Source organism: Equus quagga, chromosome 8, assembly GCF_021613505.1.
Source record: "Equus quagga isolate Etosha38 chromosome 8, UCLA_HA_Equagga_1.0, whole genome shotgun sequence".
Lineage (NCBI taxonomy): Eukaryota > Metazoa > Chordata > Mammalia > Perissodactyla > Equidae > Equus > Equus quagga.
Genome location: NC_060274.1, coordinates 112,458,800 through 112,477,171, shown reverse-complemented (window position 1 = coordinate 112,477,171; position 18,372 = coordinate 112,458,800). Strand labels below are relative to the sequence as shown.

At 39.8% G+C, this 18,372-nt stretch overlaps 1 protein-coding gene across 1 annotated transcript in view; it reads right to left on the bottom strand.

The window, feature by feature from the left end:
• Window positions 1-18,372, bottom strand: part of EXOC4 (exocyst complex component 4) — a 736,410-nt gene that overhangs the window by 107,966 nt on the left and 610,072 nt on the right. The window contains exon 14 of the mRNA XM_046669741.1: window positions 4,737-4,915. Within this exon, the coding sequence (XP_046525697.1) occupies window positions 4,737-4,915 (179 nt within the window). The remainder of the gene's footprint in view (window positions 1-4,736; window positions 4,916-18,372) is intronic.

The following is an 18,372-nucleotide window of genomic DNA, read 5'->3' as shown; positions in this document are numbered from 1 at the left end:
CCATATCTGCAGGTTCTGTATTCACGGATTCAACTAACCTCGGATGGAAAGGCCTATGATGGTTTCGTCTATACTGAGCATGTACAAGCTTTTGTTTCTTGTCATTATTGCTTGAACAACATGGTATAGTAACTATTTACATAGCATTTATATTGTATTAGGTATTTTAAGTAATCTAGAGATGATTTAAAGTATACAGGGGGATGTGTGTAGGTTATACGCAAATACTACACCATTTTATATAAGGGACTTGAGCATCGAAGGATTTTGGTATGGCGGGGGGGTAGTCCTGGAACCAATCCCCCAAGGATACTGAGGGACAACTGTATATAAATAATTGTATAACTAGTACTGCAATTCCTAAACCAATTCCAGGAACCACAATTAGGAGATCTATTTGCCTTGGAAGTTAGAGGGATGTTTAACTTTGTGGTTTCTCAGACTGAAGAAGACTAGGGTACGACTTTTATTACTTTTCATTATCCATGTATGTGGGCTCAGCAAGAACTTCAGTAATGGGAACTGAGTGAGCCAGTGGTGGATAGGCCTGGTGTCAAAGGAAGCTACAATAGGGCCCACATTCACAAAGGCGAAGAGTCAAATCACCATCCAAGAGAGTGTGAATGAACTTGGGCCTGGTCTGGGCTCCTAATTCTGCTAGATCCGGTTGCCCTTGACTCAGAGACTGGGGCTGTTAGGCCAAAAGTCTTTAATATTCAGAGATGGGCAGGGAAGGGCCAGGGGAATTTTTTCAGATCCATTAGAGTATTTTATAGACAAAATTCAACATTTAATTTCTGAAGAATAGGACAGAGGAAAGAGGTTTAGATTGAAGCAAAGGGACTTTAATAAAAAAAAAAGATGACCTCCTAGATTGCAAAGTTGTTTAAAGAGTAGAATACATAATCAAGGAAGTTTCAGAATCTCTAATCCTGGAGATTTTTTTACAGAATCCAAGAAAGAGAGGAGGGCTCCCCCGAGGAAGCAATGTAGACAAAGTAAGCCCTTGGGCTCCCTTCCAGTTCTCTCTGGTCTATTTTTAAAAGTAACATATCCCTAAAATGAAAGGATAAAATACAAAAGAAAATCATTAATGTTCAAATTGAATACACCCCAACGATTTTTATGTAGGTCACATTTTGCTGAGAATTTTCTTAACCATAGCAGTTTATCTCAGAGTTCTTACCCAGGATTTTTACAAACAGCAGTTATTACAAAGGATGATATTATTTTGTGCCGTTACTATAAGGTTGAAATTTTGATCAACGGGGGAAAATACATATAAACCTTGAATGCCCAATGCTAAATATGATCCTGCTCAATTTCCTTGCACTGAAAGCACATCTGAACATAAAGGAATTCTAGGAGTGGGAGCGGGAGACAGAGACAGAGTTGTGGGTGGGGAGAAAGACAAAGCTAGAAAACAAGGCGTGTACAAGGAGAACCAGAGAGACCATGAAAGAAGGTCAAGCTGGGTTAATCCAAGTCCTCTCCAGGACTGTTTCTGGACTTCTTGGCAAAAATGCTCTTTTTGTTCTGGATGAAATAATTCTGGGTCTGCTGGTGTTCAAGGTTGTTGCCATATGGAAAGCTCTTACCTGAGATGGAAAGCAAGAAGGAGAAAATAACAAGGGATAGAGAAATGGGCAGAGAGAGAGAGCAGATATGTAAGCATGTCTGTGATGTTAACTTGTGAACTTCTGGATCCAGCCACACCTGAAGTCTTTTGATTTACCAGTTTTATGAACCAATGCATTCTTTTTCCTTCAAGTAGTCTGTGCCTTTCAGTGGAAAGAATCTCAAGGAGAACGGGTATAAGGAAGATTGAGGGTGGCAGTGGGATGGGGGGAATATCAGAAGAAATGGAGCAGGAATCATGACTATAGTAGGACGAAAGTAAAAGCAGTGGCTTTGGTGTAATCAGGATCTATATGAGGTGAGGAGACTTTTTTAAGTGTAAAGAAGACAGAGTGACACTTAAGCAAATGCTAAAAGAGATGGAAAAATTATCTTCAAAAAACTGGTTAACTCTTGTCTCCTGGACAAATGGCCAACCATGCCCTGCCACTAAAACGCAATACTGTCTTCAGTATGACATGAAATGTTTCAGGTGGATGAATTCTGCTGTAATATTTGAAGAGATATTCTACTATGAAAATAATTTTCTGCAAACTTCCTCCATTCCATTACACTAATAGCTTCTTAATTATAATACAACATGGCATTTACCATACTAAATAGTCAACAGGATGTGGAACAAGAAATGAACCTAAAACCTTCTTTTCTTAATTTCTTCCCATCCTGCTGAGTATCCATGAGTGCTAGATAAAAGGCTGGCATTTTCTTCATGCTATCTAGGCTCCAGACTTGGAACACTTTTGTTGAGGTAATCATTTGGTTCACTTTTCAAAAGAATAATAAAGAGCTGTCCCTTATTCCCTTTCTAGAGTCACACTGACATGGAGCAATCAAAGTAACCCATTATCAGAAAATTCCCTGCTTTGTTCAAATTATAAACATCAATGGGCATCGCTCCTGGGAATTCAAAGAACAGACGAGTGTGTGAGAGCTAGGCTTGTTGTTAGCAGAATAAACCAGGTTTGCTTGATGCTTTGTTTTAGCAAAGACAACATAAGTAGTGATTACGGTTCCCCTGGGTTTTGCACTGATCGTCAAAATGCTGACAGTCACTTAAATCACTCACTGGGCGGAATAATCATCCTGAGAGGAACTGAGAGGGTACAACTTATATTATAAAATGCAACTGAGCACATGAGACAAAGTATTAACGGGCATGGTAGAAGAGATGTCAGAATAACGGAGATGATTAAAGACATGAATTAGACATCAACTATACTCGGTACTCTTAGTGACACGAACACAACAACTAAATTGTGCAATTACAAAGCTGAGCATAACTCAGAGAGCATCTTTGTTTTTGAAAACAGCCTATGCCAGGTTAGCCTGTGTGAATCACTTCTGTGTGAACCACTCAGTGGCTTGCTATAAAGGTTATGCACTTTCTCACTTTGTAGAGCCCTTTTAGGCATAGACAGAATAGAAAACTGGAATGTTGGGCCACCAGAAATAAGAGATTGCATTATTAAATATTAGACATTGGTGGCCCACAAAACAAGGACGCCTTTCAATCATCACTAATAAACCTACCCAAGCAGCCCCTGCATTTGCAAAAGTCAAAGGAAACCAAGAAAACAGGCATCTGATCTCTTTTCAGAGCTGTTTATTTTGCAATTAGCAAAAGGGAAATTAGTTCTCTCTGACTTTTTTATTTTTGGAGGAGTGGGGTGAGTCTGGGAGATAAAATGGGTAATTTAGACTACTGCTTGTGACAGACTGTGTGCTATGACAGACTATAAAGTTGAGGGCCTTTCAAGGAAACCTACTCATGCAGAGTCTGCTCAGATCCCTTACTGTGCCCAAACTATCCTTAATAGGTGGATACATTTTTATTCTTATAGGTTTCTGAGAATAAACATGTATAATTTTATCAGATAAAAAGTAACATTTTAAATAAAAAGTATAAAAATAAAAGTATATAAATAAAAAGTAATATTTTAAGAAGACTCCTGAAGCAGATCATATAATCTCGCTCAAAAGCCCGCCTTCCCCAACTCCTATTGACCCTAAGGATAGCCACATAATCAGCATTAGAACGTAGGTACTGAGCATTCAAGGCACTCCTAAACTCTGCCTGTGTGGCCTGTATTTCAGGGAGTAATTTACCCCTGTGAATTTCATCCACACTTCTTCCATCTCTAGACTGGAAACCGCAGTTAATCAGGTAATAACTTTCCAAAAGACAATGACAATCCATAACTTACTCTGAAGTTCACAGTCCAAATAATATAAGCATTTTCTTTCTAATAATATTCTAACAATTGACTCGAGTGTTAAGTTCAGAGCTGACTTTGTTTCTTTCATGTTCTTGTTGTCATTTTTCTTTTTTCCATCCTGTTTCCATGCACTCAAATCTACCATCTCCTTTCTTCCTTCTTCATATCACTTTTTCTTTGCCTCTGTTTTTAACTGCCTAACACATACTTCTAAACTAATGCTTTTAAAAAATATTTATTTTATAGTTATTGAATAAAGTTTGTGTCCTAAAGTTTTTCAAATTATTTTTCTCTGAGTCATTGGTCCTTGATTGGAAAAGGTTTCTCATTATTTCATATCCTATTCCTTAATTTCCCTGAAATCTATAATTATCTCTCAGCAATCTCTTTTCCAGAATAATTGTTTTTCTCATTGTCTCTATTTTCTAGCACCTTAATCACTTCTATCATTCTCTTTTTAGACACCTCTTCATTAGCTTTACATCAGTTAAAATGAAAACGTCAACCATGTGCTCGGCTCTGAGCTCCGAGACACAGTTTCTACCCTTGAGAAGTTGTAAGGAGGACGAAATGTGTGACTTTCTGTGCTTGAGACATAGTGGTTCATTCTCACACAATTTTGTTTCTAAGGTTTAATATCAAGCTATGTTAGCATGGACCTTTTTGGCTTCCCATGCCCCACATAGAGAAGCCAAGATTAATTCCTTTTGCAGAATCACAAAATATGGGAGGTGCAGCATAAGCAGAATTCTTGCAAGAATCTTCTGACAACTTGGACATGTCCCCCATATGGTGACACGTATACACACACACATTTCAAATGACAGCACTCAGTCCAGTTCCTCAGCTGTCCCCACCATAGCTGCCTTACTAGATACTTACTCTGGGATGTGGAAAGATTGGAGAAAGCTGACTTTGTTCGACCTGCTAACCATTCCAGGCTTTCATGCATGTTGGCCAAGGCTTTGAGGTCACTGACATCACGGAGGATGTCTTGTGGAGGGATTAATTTATCACCCAGGTTCCCGATAAGAACTTCTGACTCCTTGCCAAAGGCTGCCCTGAAAAACAAATCAGAAACACACTTCACATACAGCATGGAAAAGAGAGGAGTGAGAACACTTTTTAAGGCATGTCTAGCAACGTGGTTGTTATAATCACTATATTACAGAATGTTATTTTTCCTAGGTTTAATCTAGTGAAAAAACTATCATATACCTGCTTAAAATTACTCTGGTATAAGAGCTCTTGGAAGAAGAATGAAGTGACCTTCAAGGTTGTACCTTCAACACAACCAGTTTGGGCCTGACCTATACAGCGATGGTCCCTAGGGATGGCTTCGATGGCTGCTCTCTTGTGGGTTTTTTCCTTGCCTCTTCTCCTGCTAGAAAGTTGACGAACAACTTAGGATGTTAAACATATACATGCTTTGAAGGTTATTACAATAAATAAAACAACCAAGTTGATCTGGCAGCTAGAAAATGTTTTAAAATGTTCAAAAGCAAAGAGGGCCCAGCCTCTTTAAGAAAGTAGACTATAGTTGAGATGGACAACAGGTCTCATTCATTCATTCACTTATTTACTTGTTCTAAAAATGATCGGAGGCAAATAAACCATAAAGCATGAAGGTATTCATTACTTGGAAAGAGAAACCAGTAAAAACTAATGCTAGGATCCTTTTACTGACTGGAAAAATAAAATCAGGTAGATTTCACACAGAGCCCAGCGTCTTTATAATGCTTTTGGGAGGGTTGAAAAATCAAGTTACGTGGGGTTACAGAAGGGTGAAGTCGGAAGGGACCCTAGAGACCACATGGCACAGCCACTGCACAGATGAAGAGATGGAGGCTGAGAAGGTTAACTGTCCTGCCTACACGACACACGAGTGGCACGGCTGGGACTCAGTCACCTAATTCCCACAGCTCTCTTTCTTTCAAAAAAGAGAGGGCTGAAATGACAAAAGATGACTGAGGATGTTAGGGAGGAAAATAATGTCTTGTTGGGAAAGTTACACACAGGTAGGTAAGCAGAGCTGATGCTGGTGAAGGTTGGAACAGGCACCTGGAGAGTTTTCTGTAAGTCTCAAGGCTTTTACAACTCAAAACACCTTAAGTGAGCAGAAGCAAGGGCTTTATTTAAGTAGAACACACCAAATAAAGTTTCAAGACAGCAGTGATTAATAGCAGCTGACATATAGTCAGACTGATGCTTAATTGACACATAGGCATTTAGGGCCCAGCACCATAGCAGGCACTCAATGTTGAAAGAAACAACTGCAGTGAATTAAATGCTTATTAAAAATGTTTATACTACCAAGTAGTGACTCATGATTAGTCTTCTTATTTCAAGAGAAGGTTATACACATATACACATTTTTTTTTTGAGGAAGATTAGCCCTGAGCTAACTTCTGCTGCCAATCCTCTTTTTGCTGAGGAAGACTGGCCCTGAGCTCACATCCGTGACCATCTTCCTCTACTTTATATGTGGTTTGCCAAGCGGTGCCATGTCCACGTGCGGGATCTGAACCGGCGAACCCCAGGCCACCGAAGAGGAACCTGAGAACTTAACCGCTGTGCCACTGGTCAGGCCCCTCAACAGAAGGTTACATTTTTAAGGAAAAGCCCTAAGTGATCATCTGAGTTGGTAAGTCATGGCAATGCAGTGCAGCAGATGGAGCACAAGAACCTTCTATGTACACACAAACCTTACTTGGGTGGCTTGTAAAAGGTCGGGTGAGACCAAGAGTCTGCATTTCTAACTAGATTCAGGCTGCTTGTCTGGGAAGCATGTTCCCTTTGAGTAGAAAGGGATAGTGCACAGGCTTCAAAGTCAGACAAGCCTGGGCCTGAATCCTGAATCTGCCACTTGCTCGCTGTGTGATCATGCTCAACTTCCCTGAGCTCTATTAGCTGGGGTAATAGTGCTGACCTCATACAAGTAATGTAAGAAGTAGATAAGATGATTTTTAAAATCCGCATTGAGAAAATTTCAATAATTACAAACATAGAGAGAAGAGTATAATAAACATAGAGAGAAGAGTATAATAAGCCCCTGCTCAGCTTTAATTATTAGCAACTCAAGGTCTTATTTCTTCTATCCTGATCCACAGCCTTCCCCCCCCCCCGACCTTGGAGTATTTGGAAGCAAATAATTCAGATGATATTCTTAAGCGCATAACCTAGGGCACGGAACTTGGTGAAAGCTAGTAAGTTGTAGCTATTATTATTCTTAGGTCTGTTGAGATGGCTGGTTTATTTAGTGTCAACTCAAGGTATGCTATGATGAATAAATTGAAATGGATAAGAGTGATCAGAAGTAAATAAATTAGATCTCAGGGGTTAGTTTCACAAATGGAGCCTTGTAACATCAGAGCAAATGTCATTGTGTTTCAGAGCCCAGACTTTGCTCAAAATCTTCAAGAGGCAAGTTACTGTGATAGAAACTAGTAGTTGCTTATCCAGTATCCATTATCTCACGCCTTCTTAGTAAAAGGACCCTGATATTATTGGGGTCAGTAATGTGCCCAATTTAAAAACGAAATAAAACAAACAAAAAACTCTACTCAATTTCCCAGGCCCTCTTGCAGATGTGATGGTCAAAAATATAAACGGAAAGGAGTAGACGGGCTTCCAAGAAAGCTCTTTCAAGCAGTCTTAGTTGGCAAGGACCTCTTTTGCCTTCCCCCTTTCTGGAACACAGCCTTGGCAAGTGAAGCTGCAGAAGCTCTTCTTCAAACATCAGGTGATCTTGAGTATGAAAATAATGCTAAGAACAATGGAGCCAAGACAGGAGGTCATGGGTGCACCGATGACATCAGGGAGCTGCAATGCACCCCAGACAAGACACTTCCGGGCTTCATGTTGTAGGAGAGAAAATGAAACCTTATTTGTTTAAGACCCTGCTAGTCCAAGTTTCTGCTACTAGCAGCTAAATGCAATTTCCGACACAATTATCTAATTAGCATAAGTGAAGTCATCTTCAGAAAACTTTCTGAATTTAGATATCCCTAAAATTGAGTTACTGGGAAAAGCAAAACAATGTCTCCTCCATGATTTGAGCCCAGCAGACAGTTATAATATCTTCCCCCTGGCTGTCACTCAGTCAAGTTGTAAATATTTAGTTTTCTTAATCTGTCCTTATATATCAACTCTCCCAGCCCCTTAATCATTTTTGATAGATATAACACAAAAAATGCCTCTGAGCTGGGTGGTTAAAAAGCAACAGGGGAGGCAAACAGCTTTGAAAAACAGGCTTGGAGCCATTTTTATGCATGTAGGTGTAACCCTGGGTGGAATGTGACAATCAAGACAAACGTATTTATGTAGAAGTCTAATCTGCTTGTGTGGGGATCTCTGGGCCCAGGGCATGTCTGCGGTGCGCTGCCAGCCAGATGCCTATCCCAATTCCCTTTGGCTCACTGAGATTTGCTTAACTTCCTCTGACGGGGGAGCAACAGACTGAGGAAAATACAAACTGCCTCATGTTGAATACATAGCAGACATCTCATTTGACAGGAATCCATAATCACCCCCTAACAACCTGGAGAGAGCACAGAAACCATGACATCGAGGATAAATGATTGACAGCTATAACTATTTCACACAAAAAAACCATTCCTTCAAGGATTTGTGTGTGTCAAAGAGCTTGGTGGACAGTTTTTATGCGTTACAATAACCTAAAGGGGATGGCTTTAGTTGCCTGACTACAGATTTTTTCTAAACCCTCTAATTTATTAAATAAATTATGATATCTGCACTATGAAAAATTATGCAGTCTTAGAAATTACATAGTAGAAAATTCTTAAGAACACAGAAAAATGTTTGGTATAGCTTATTTTTAGCCATGATATGCAGCTGAGTAAAATAAGCTGTATGCACTGTATGATATTAAAAAAGAAAATAATTATATATCTATATGAACCAAAAAATGATTGGATATCTATATAGCAAAATGTTAACCGTGTGACTGGATCATGCTCTGTGCTTCTCTGAATTTTCTACATTTTCTCCAAAGAACATCTTTACTTTTTAATGAAAAACAAATATTGAAAACCCTACCTCAAATGAGAAAACCTTTCAAATGGAGGCATTAAGAATCTCAGGAAAATTGGCAGACCAGAGTATTACAGTTACTTGTTCCAGAGGTGGTTAGTGTCCACGCAGAGGGTCTCACTGCCAGAACCCCTACCACCCAGCATCTGGGCCAATACTGTATCCTCTTTCTAGATCTGAATTTTTACTTGTTCTTCATCTTCTGCTTATTATGAAAGCACATTATTTAATGAAGACATCACACATTTTTGAGTGAAATGGGCAGCAGAATAATCATTATCCTGAGAAGGTGAAGTAACAGAGACTCAGAAGTAAGAGGCACTCATTAATTGTCCAAAGATTATCTGACATAGCCAAGAACAGAAGTTAGAACTCAAAACCTGTGTGTTTTAGGTATTGGCCCCATGTGAGGAGTCACCTTTATCATCAGTAAGCCAACAGGCTCATGCAGAAGCCTAGGATACTGACGAGTGTTCAACCTATTAAGCTGAATTTTACCACACAATTATAATCTTTAAAGAGGTCGATCTGACAAGATGCATTTAAGAGATTTTTGCCAAAGATGCCAAAAATTGCCTCCATTTAGTCTTTACATAGTTCTGTTAGCCACTGAAATCTTAGGAAGGCAAAAGAAAGAAAGAAAGAAAGAAAGAGTTGCATTTTCAGCAGACTAAATGCACTTATGAAAGAAATGTCATAAATAGTTTCAAAATGATTAAATTTGCAGATTTGGGCTATATTTGATAACATGACATATACACTTGGACTCATTCCTCTCTCTCCCTGCCCCCTTCCCCAAATCTTCCACCATTGCTTCCTCTTGCTGAATCTGCTGTGAGATAACTGCCCCAAGAGCCTAGGAAACTGCCTGAAGGACAGTTCTCCTGTGATCCAGAACAGAGCAGGGGAAGGGCAAGGACTGGCTCAAACAGTGAACCAGACTCACACATTCTTGCATCTTGGAGCGGGCAGTGCTGTACCCACATTGGAACAAGCCACTCTAAGTACAGAATTGCTTTCCTGGTCTGGTCTGAAATGTTCCTACTAGCACCACTGTCAGGAGATTTACTCAAAGTCTTATTCACAATCATGATCTCCTATTCAACAATATTTCTGGCCAAGAAACTATTTTACAGCAAAAGGAGTAAGGCAGAGCCCATGCTCCTGGAATTCCCCTCTCTAGCTGGATACCCAATCCCCCAGGAGAAGCCGGCCTGACAGAAGGGTGAGATGGCCTATGCAGGATTCAGCTATGGTCCAGTTGGGAGACAACACTTATAAGGCTGGAGTGCTGGATCCAGTACTGTTACCCAGAGACCAACATATAGGGCTTTTAATTTTTTTTCCAGTAACAAGAAAATATGGGTCTGGGAACCAAGGACTAAAAATAGGAATGCCCCCTCCCCTCATTATTAAAATCACTCATAGAGGTTCTGCTCTTGCCCCAGCAACTTTGGGCTAAGCTGGTCTAGAGGTACTCAAGCAAGAATGCTTCCACCAGAAGATACAACAATGACCATATTAAATTGGTAGGAGAGATTGACATCTGGCTATTTTGGGCTTATAATACTGAACCAACAGGCAGAGAAAGGGGTTACTTTGACACCTGGGATGACTGACTTCAATTGCCAAGGGGGAAGTGTGTTGGTTCTATGCAATAAGGGCAGGCAGGACTACGCTGGATTCACTGGGACCCCTCTTAGTATTTCCACTGACATGGTAGAAATAATGGAAAAGCACAGCAGGCTAACAAAGGCGGAACTGCTAAGAATCAGCTCTTTCAGGAACAAAGGCTTAGTTCAACACAAGCAGGTAGAGAACTCTGACCAGCTGAGGTGCTGGCAGAGGGCAAGGGCAACATGGGTGGGTGGAAGAAGCAGCAAGTGATAAATACCACCTACTGCCTCGTGACCAGTTCCAGAAATAGCGACGGCAGCAGCCTTGCATTTTTATGCACATATTAATCAATGGTTTCTTTTTCTTTTCCACTTCCCCTAATATATTTTTATTGTAGTAAAATATATACAACACAAAATTGACCATTTAAACCATTTTTAAGTATACAGTTCAATGGCCTTAAGTACTCACGATGCTATGCAACCAACATCACTATCTATTTCTAGAAGTTTTCCACCATCCCAAAGGGATACTTTGAATTCATTAAACAGTAACTTCCTAGTCCCTCCTCCACCTCGTCCCTGGTAACTGCTATTCTAGTTTGTGTCTATGAATTTGCCTATTCTAGATACCTCATATACGTGCAGTCATATATGTCCTTTGTGTCTGGCTTATTTTACTTAGCACAATATTTCCAAGATTTATCCATGTCGTAGCATGTATCAGAATTTGATTCCTTTTTATGGCTGAATAACATTTTATTGGATGTACATACACATATTGCTTATCCATCCATCCGTTGATGGATATTTGGGTTGTTTCTACCTTTTGACTATCCTCAATAATGCTTCCATGAATGCTGGTGTACAAGTATCTGAGTCTCTGCTTTCCACTCCTTTGGGTATATACAAAGCAGTGGAATTGCTGGATCATACGGTCATTTTATGTTTAACTTTTTGAGGAACTAGCAAACTGTTTTCCACAGTGGTTGTACCATTTTTCATTCTCACCATAATGCACAAGGGTTCCAATTTCTCCACATCCTTGCCTAAATTTGCTATTTTTTGTTTTTCAAATTTTTAATTAAAAAAAATCTTTTTTATAATAGCCATCCTAATGCGTTTGAGGTGGTATTTCCCTCACTATTTTATATGAGGAGCTGGTAGTGATTAACTTTCCAATTTAGTTCAGAGGTCACCAGATATGAAGAATCACAGCTGACTTGACATCAAGGACTGTGGAGATCCTAGACTTGAGATGAATACAGTGACTGATGAGACTGACTCTGCCTTGTTGGGGAGAAGGGGAGAATGCCTTCATATGATGAATAGTACCTTATCTTAAGCAGAAATACGAAGTTTTAAAATATCAGTATAAGAGAGAGAATGGAGAATAACAAAAAGGGTGGACTCTAAAAGTTCTAGGCCTGTTTGCCCTGAGATCCAATCCGTATCTTTCCTTTGTTCTGCTCTGTATTGGGAGGAGGTGGGGGCTGACCCCTGCAGGCTGTTTTCCAGGCTCCCAGCTGGCTACTGATAATGGGAGGCTTTGGAGGGTCCCTGAAAGGCAAAGAGAAAGGAGAAGCCAGGGCATTTATCCCCCTCCCTCTTTGCTTTGGGTGATGTCTCCAGCAACAGATGGATCTCCTCCTTGGTCTGGCTCCTACCAGGCCCCAAATTACTTTCAGTGCCTTTGTGCTCCAATAAATGCCTCTTCCCTCTGGCATTCCAGCTATAGAGTGGCTCTTTGCTGTTGCAATCTATGGATTATCTTAATGTCTCCTGTTTGACACTCAGATCCTCATTCACCTTTATTATCAATTCCCTAAGTTAAATTCTCTTTGATGTAAATACCTGAAGTGGTTTCTGTTTTCCATATTAGACCTTGACTTATATACAAGACCTAATAATGATATCTGACTACACCCAATGCTACTGGGAATTGAGTAAATTATTTGGTGTGGGGATTAATTAGTTTTGTTGTATAGGTAGAGAAAGTGAGACATGTTAAGGTAACCTGTAAAGTTCACTTAGCTATTATCTGTCAGAGCCCAAACTGATGAAGGTTGTAAGAAGGTCAGGTCACCTACCTAGATTTGTAATAATACCAACTGATTCTTATGAGATGTGACAATGACACTTCCATTTATCACTTCTGCTTTTCACAACTGCTCAATTTTCAACCCTTTCAAAATCTGTCTAATTTGTCTGTGTCAAAAATAATGGGGGTAGTACCGTACCGCTCTGATGGGCTCTTCAGTCAGGTTTCCAAAAACTTTTTCTAAAATGATCTTGGCTAAAGCCTCATAAATAAGTAATAAGATAGTCCAGTTATCTTGATTACAGTATTATTTTTTTCCTCCTAGGAACTGCTAAGACTCATCACTAAGTCTATCCCTCAATGGTTTTCATGCATGTACATTTCATCACACACTATCATATGAGTAGCTATTTTTCATATTTAATAAGTAATTGTTCCTCTTTAGAAATTTGTCTCCCCCTTCAATAATCACAATCAAGAATTTTTCATTTGCTTTCTTTGCCTACAGTTCTTCCACCATTTAAAAACTTGCAATGCTCCTGACTGGCTAGATGAGGCTGAGTGGTCCACAATTCTGTGCAGAGGCAGAATGGGGAAAGAGCTGGGGAGGGGCCTCAGGGTGTTCTTTGCAAGGTGAATATATGAAATATCAGCAACTTCTCTTCTCCTAGTTTCTGCTTGGGACTTAGAACAATATTCATCTTTTTTTTTTTTTCCTGGTTGCAGGAAAATTGTGGTTTCTGGGTTTCTACTAACTCAGAGATGACAGCCAGAGAAATTAATCATGACTGTCATCAAGGTGGGGGGAGGGTTCGACCACTGGCTCTTCCCCTTGCTCCTTTAAATTGGCTTGCTCAGAGACAGGCACAAAACACTAGACTCACGGATTTATGGTGTTCTGAGACTGAGAGAGATCTTGGAGGTTAGTCTAAACCAGTGGTTCTCATCCTGGCTATACATTAAAAGCTTAATCAGGGAAGCATAAACAAAATATCCCATGCCAAACTCCACCTGCAGAAATTCTGATTTAATGGTCATGGGTGGGGCTCAGGCATGGGCATTTTTTAAAATAACAGCTTTATTGGGATATAGTTCACATACCATAAAATTCGCCCATTTAATATAGGCAGTTCAATGGTTTTTAGTATAGTCATAGAGTTATGCAATCATACCACAATTAATTTAGAACATTTTTATCCCTCAAAAAGAAACCCTGTATCCATTAGACTTCACACTTATCCCCAACCGCCACCACTACTCTACTTTCTGTCTCTATGGATTTCCCTATTTTGGACATTCATCTATGACTCCTGTTCATGTAAATGGAATCATCACTATGCTGTCTTTTGTGAATGGCTTCTTTTACTTAACGTTTCCAAGGTTCATCCATGTTCAAGCACGTAGCAGCACTTCATTTCTTTTATTACCAAATAATATTCCATTGTATGGATATACCACATTTTGTTTATTTATTCACCAGTTGATGGACATTTGGGTTGTTCTCATTTTTTGGCTATTACGAATATTGCTGGTATGAACATTTGTGTATTTTTGTGTGGATGTATGTTTTCATTTCTCTTGGGTATATATACCTAGGAGTGGGAATTGCTGGTCATATGGTAACTCTATCTTTAACCTTTTGAGGAAATGCCAGACTATTTTCCAAAACAACTGCACCATTTTACATTTCCACCAGTAGCAATATGAAGATTTAGATTTTTCTACATCCTTGCCAACACTTGTGATTACTGTCTTTTTAAAAATTATAGTCATTCTAGTGGATGTGAAATAATATATTTTATTGTGGCTTTGATTTGTATTTCCTTGATGACTAATGATATTGAACATCTTTCCACGTGTTTATTGACCATTTGTATATCCTCTTTAAAGAAATGTCAATTCTGAACCTTTGTTCATTTTGTAATTGGGTTATTTATCTTTTTATTACTGAGTCATCTATTCTTTAGCAGATATTTACCAGGAATCCACCATTACCAAGGCCCTGTCTTAGTTTCTACGGTGGGGTCAAAGCCCACTAAAATGACTTCATGATGTGCTAATATGCCATGACCCAGAGTTCGAAAAATACTGTGTTAAAAAGTCTGCCTGGCCCCGTGAATGTATTCCTTGACTGAGTCTCCCAAAGATGGCAAACTTGTATCAGACATTTTATAGAGAGCTGAAGCACACAGAGGACTATGTGCTCATTTGTACACTGTAGCAAAGGCGAGAACAGAGCTTGTTTCTGCTCTTAGTTTACTAATCAGGGCGATGATCCATGCCGCCTCTCACGAGTTGCAGTAGCTTTAGCATTTGCCTTTGCCCAGGGATTCAAACAGGCCCTCCAAGACATAGAAAAATTGCTTCTTATCGTGGAATTGAACTTTCTTGAACACTCAACTCTCAAGTAGAGCAAAGGAGGGGAGACATATACAAATCTGTCATATCTCAGAGTGGAGCCCCTTAATAGCAACCAGCACCTTCCTCCTTTTTAAGACCAGAATGCTTGACTGATGGGCAACTGCCAACAATACAGTAAATCAGAAGCCTTATGGGAAAACAGTGTTCCAGCTCCTTGATATGTTTATAATCCACAAATGATGTAAGATTTTCTGTGGGGCAGAGAGAAGGAGGACACAAAACTCTTAAATTCAACATGAGTGCACTCTGAAAGAAGAGAAGGATGAGTGAATGAGCAAACATGAGGAATGGCTGGTGAGAGGGGATGACTGAGGGGACGTTACCTCCATTAAGGATGGACCTGTTACTTCCGCTAGGTCACAAGTCATCCCTGTGCAGTGGGTCACCTTGGTCCACGGCCTGGGTTTAACAGTGATGAGGAGCCTTTCCACAAGTGGCCTGATGCTCTGACAATTTAATTAGTTGCCTGCTCAGTCTTTGTTTTAAATTAATTTTTTAAATGGAGGACGATGGGGATAGTTCTGCTTTAAGTCTGTTCTTGAGTTACAGGATGTGTCACATATGCTTGGCTCAGAACAACATGCTGAGAGAGCTTTTTTTTTTAAAGATTTTATTTTTTTTTCCTTTTTCTCCCCAAAGCCCCCCAGTACATAGTTGTATGTTCTTCGTTGTGGGTCCTTCCAGTTGTGGCATGTGGGACGCTGCTTCAGCGTGGTCTGATGAGCAGTGCCATGTCCGCACCCAGGATTCGAACCAACGAAACACTGGGCCGCCTGCAGCGGAACGCGCGAACTTAACCACTCGGCCACGGGGCCAGCCCATGAGAGAGCTTTTATTAAGAGAAAGGAACCATGAGAGATGTGAGAGCACTCTTCTCTAAAAGGAAAAAAACTCACAATTCCCATCTCTTCCAGTGATCCCATTATTTTAGTCATGCTCCTAAGTCATGCTCTAGCAGGTGAGATGTTAGTAAAGGTAACAACAAATTGTTAAGTACACAGAACAGAGAAAACGGAATTGCTTAATGCAATCACATTTTAGAAATGCTAGAATCCCTTGCTGTTTCTGAGGCTCCCTGGAGAATGAAAGCAGCTACTTGCCAGAACTCTCCCATCCAGGCCCTTAATCTGAACATGTAACAAAAGGAAAACATTTAGGTAGGCTAATGAAAGTATTTGTAATCAATCATGATCATCTTCAAACATTTAAATCATTTTGATGTGACAGCACAAAGATTGACTCACCCCCAAGTGTTCACATTATTATTAGAGAGATAAGGAATAAAGTCCCCAATGCAAATACTTTCCGTTCATTTACCCACCATTCTTCCTTTTCCCCATAAAGCTTTCCTTCCAATTATGCCTAAAGCAATGACTAATAGAAAGCCATCAATGAGATGAAGAGAGAAAGAGAAAGGGGGGGGGGGGGGAGGAGGAAGAAGGGGAGGGAGAGAAAGAGGGAGGTGGAGGAAAAGTTCTTTTTTTACAGAAGAATGTCAGCTAATAAATGTTTCAGACAAAGTTCATCAATGGATGCCAAAACCAATAGTTGAAAGGTTGTTAGAGAACAGGAAATTCACATAGTCTCAAGGTATCATCCCACAGATTACTACTAATCACAAAAGAAAATAAATGCACCTTTACAATGGGAAGATCTGGCAGTCACTACCTTAACTAAATGGTCAAGCTTGCCATTGCTAAGCACAGCTAGACTTTATGTGAAACGACATAGTGGGAGGCACAAAATATCACCTATGTGGTGTTCTCGACAGAATGTTCAATCTGGATGTAATCACAAAGAAACTGTTAGATAAATTCACACCTCTATTTGATAACTCGGCTAGACTCTTTATCAAAGAATTTCATGTTACGAAAAATAGAGGGAGTTGATGAGACTGTTGCAGATTAGTGGAAATTAAAGAAACATAACATAATGTGTGAACCATGATTGGATGCTGGATTTTAAAAAATCTAGACAACATTCTTGGTTTTTTTTTGGTAATTGGGGAAATAAGACTACGGGCTGTATGCTGGATAAACTTTGAATAAAGGCTGATTTTGTCAGGTGTGGTATGGTTGGCAAAATAACAGCCCTTCAAATCTTGGGAACCTGTGAATATGTTACTTTACAGGGCAAAGGGGAATTTGCAGGTGTGATTAAGGATAAAGACCTTGAGATAGGGAAATTATCCTGGATTATCTGGGTGGACCAAATCTAATCACAAAAGTCCTTAAAAGTGGAGAAGCTTTCCTAGCTGTGGTCAGGGAGAGATACGATGATCGAAGAAGGGTCAGAGAGATGCTATGTTGCTGGCTTTGAAGATGGAGGAGGAGACCACAGACCAAGGAGTGAGGTTGGCCTCTCCCCAAGGAGTGAGATGCTGGAAACACAAGGAAACGCATTCTCCCTTAGAACCTCCTGAAAGGAACGCAGCCCTGCAGACACCTTGATTTTAGTCCAATGAGACCTGTGTTGAACTTCTTACCTACAGATCTGAAAGAAAATGAATCTGTGTTGTTTTAAGCTACTAAATTTGTGGTCTTGTTATGGCAGTGACATAAAACTACTAATACATATGGTAATGACATGGGTGTGTAGGAGAACGCCCTTGTTCTTGGGAGACGCATGCTCAAGTGTTTAAGAGTAAAAGGTCACGATGTCCTTAGCCTGCTTTTGGATGGTTTGGTAAGTGGGAAGTGTATGTATATATTTGAAGAGAGAACAGAGTGGGTATGGCAGAATGTTAACAGTCAGTAACTCTAAGTCAGGGTATATACGCATTCACTAGACTATTATTTCAATTCTTCTACGGGTTTAAAAATTTCCAAATTTAAAAAAAGTTTAAGTTCAGGGAAAAAATAAGAAGCTAGAAATAGACAATTGCTGCACTTTTCAAAATCAGTATCTCTCTCCTGCCCCTCCCCAAAATAGATCCTAGGAATCACTCCTTAGACGGATCCCTTGACAATGATCTTTAAGTTTCTTCCCAATGTGCTGAGTTTCCAGAAATGAAGGTTTTGTACAAGGTATGACATAACATGTATGATGACAATTTAATGCATCAATTAAAAACTTGAACAACATTACGAAAGCAATCAGAACTCTTGCAAACTGTTTCAGCCATTCTCATTTCAGATCTGGAGAGAGAAAATTTAGAATGACAGTGAGTTATGTTTTGACATGTTGAATCCACACAGGCATAAATGCACAATTTCTTCTGTCAGTCCATCTTTCCATCCTTGTATAAGAATTCTGGAGTAGTTACGTGTTGTGTTCTTATGGGTAAGCACGGAGAAACTATTATGCCCAAGTAAGTCTATTCTAGGAAAAAAAGGGTAGAGCCATCAAGGCAATGGATGGCAGGGCAAAGGTTGAGAGTGAACTGCAG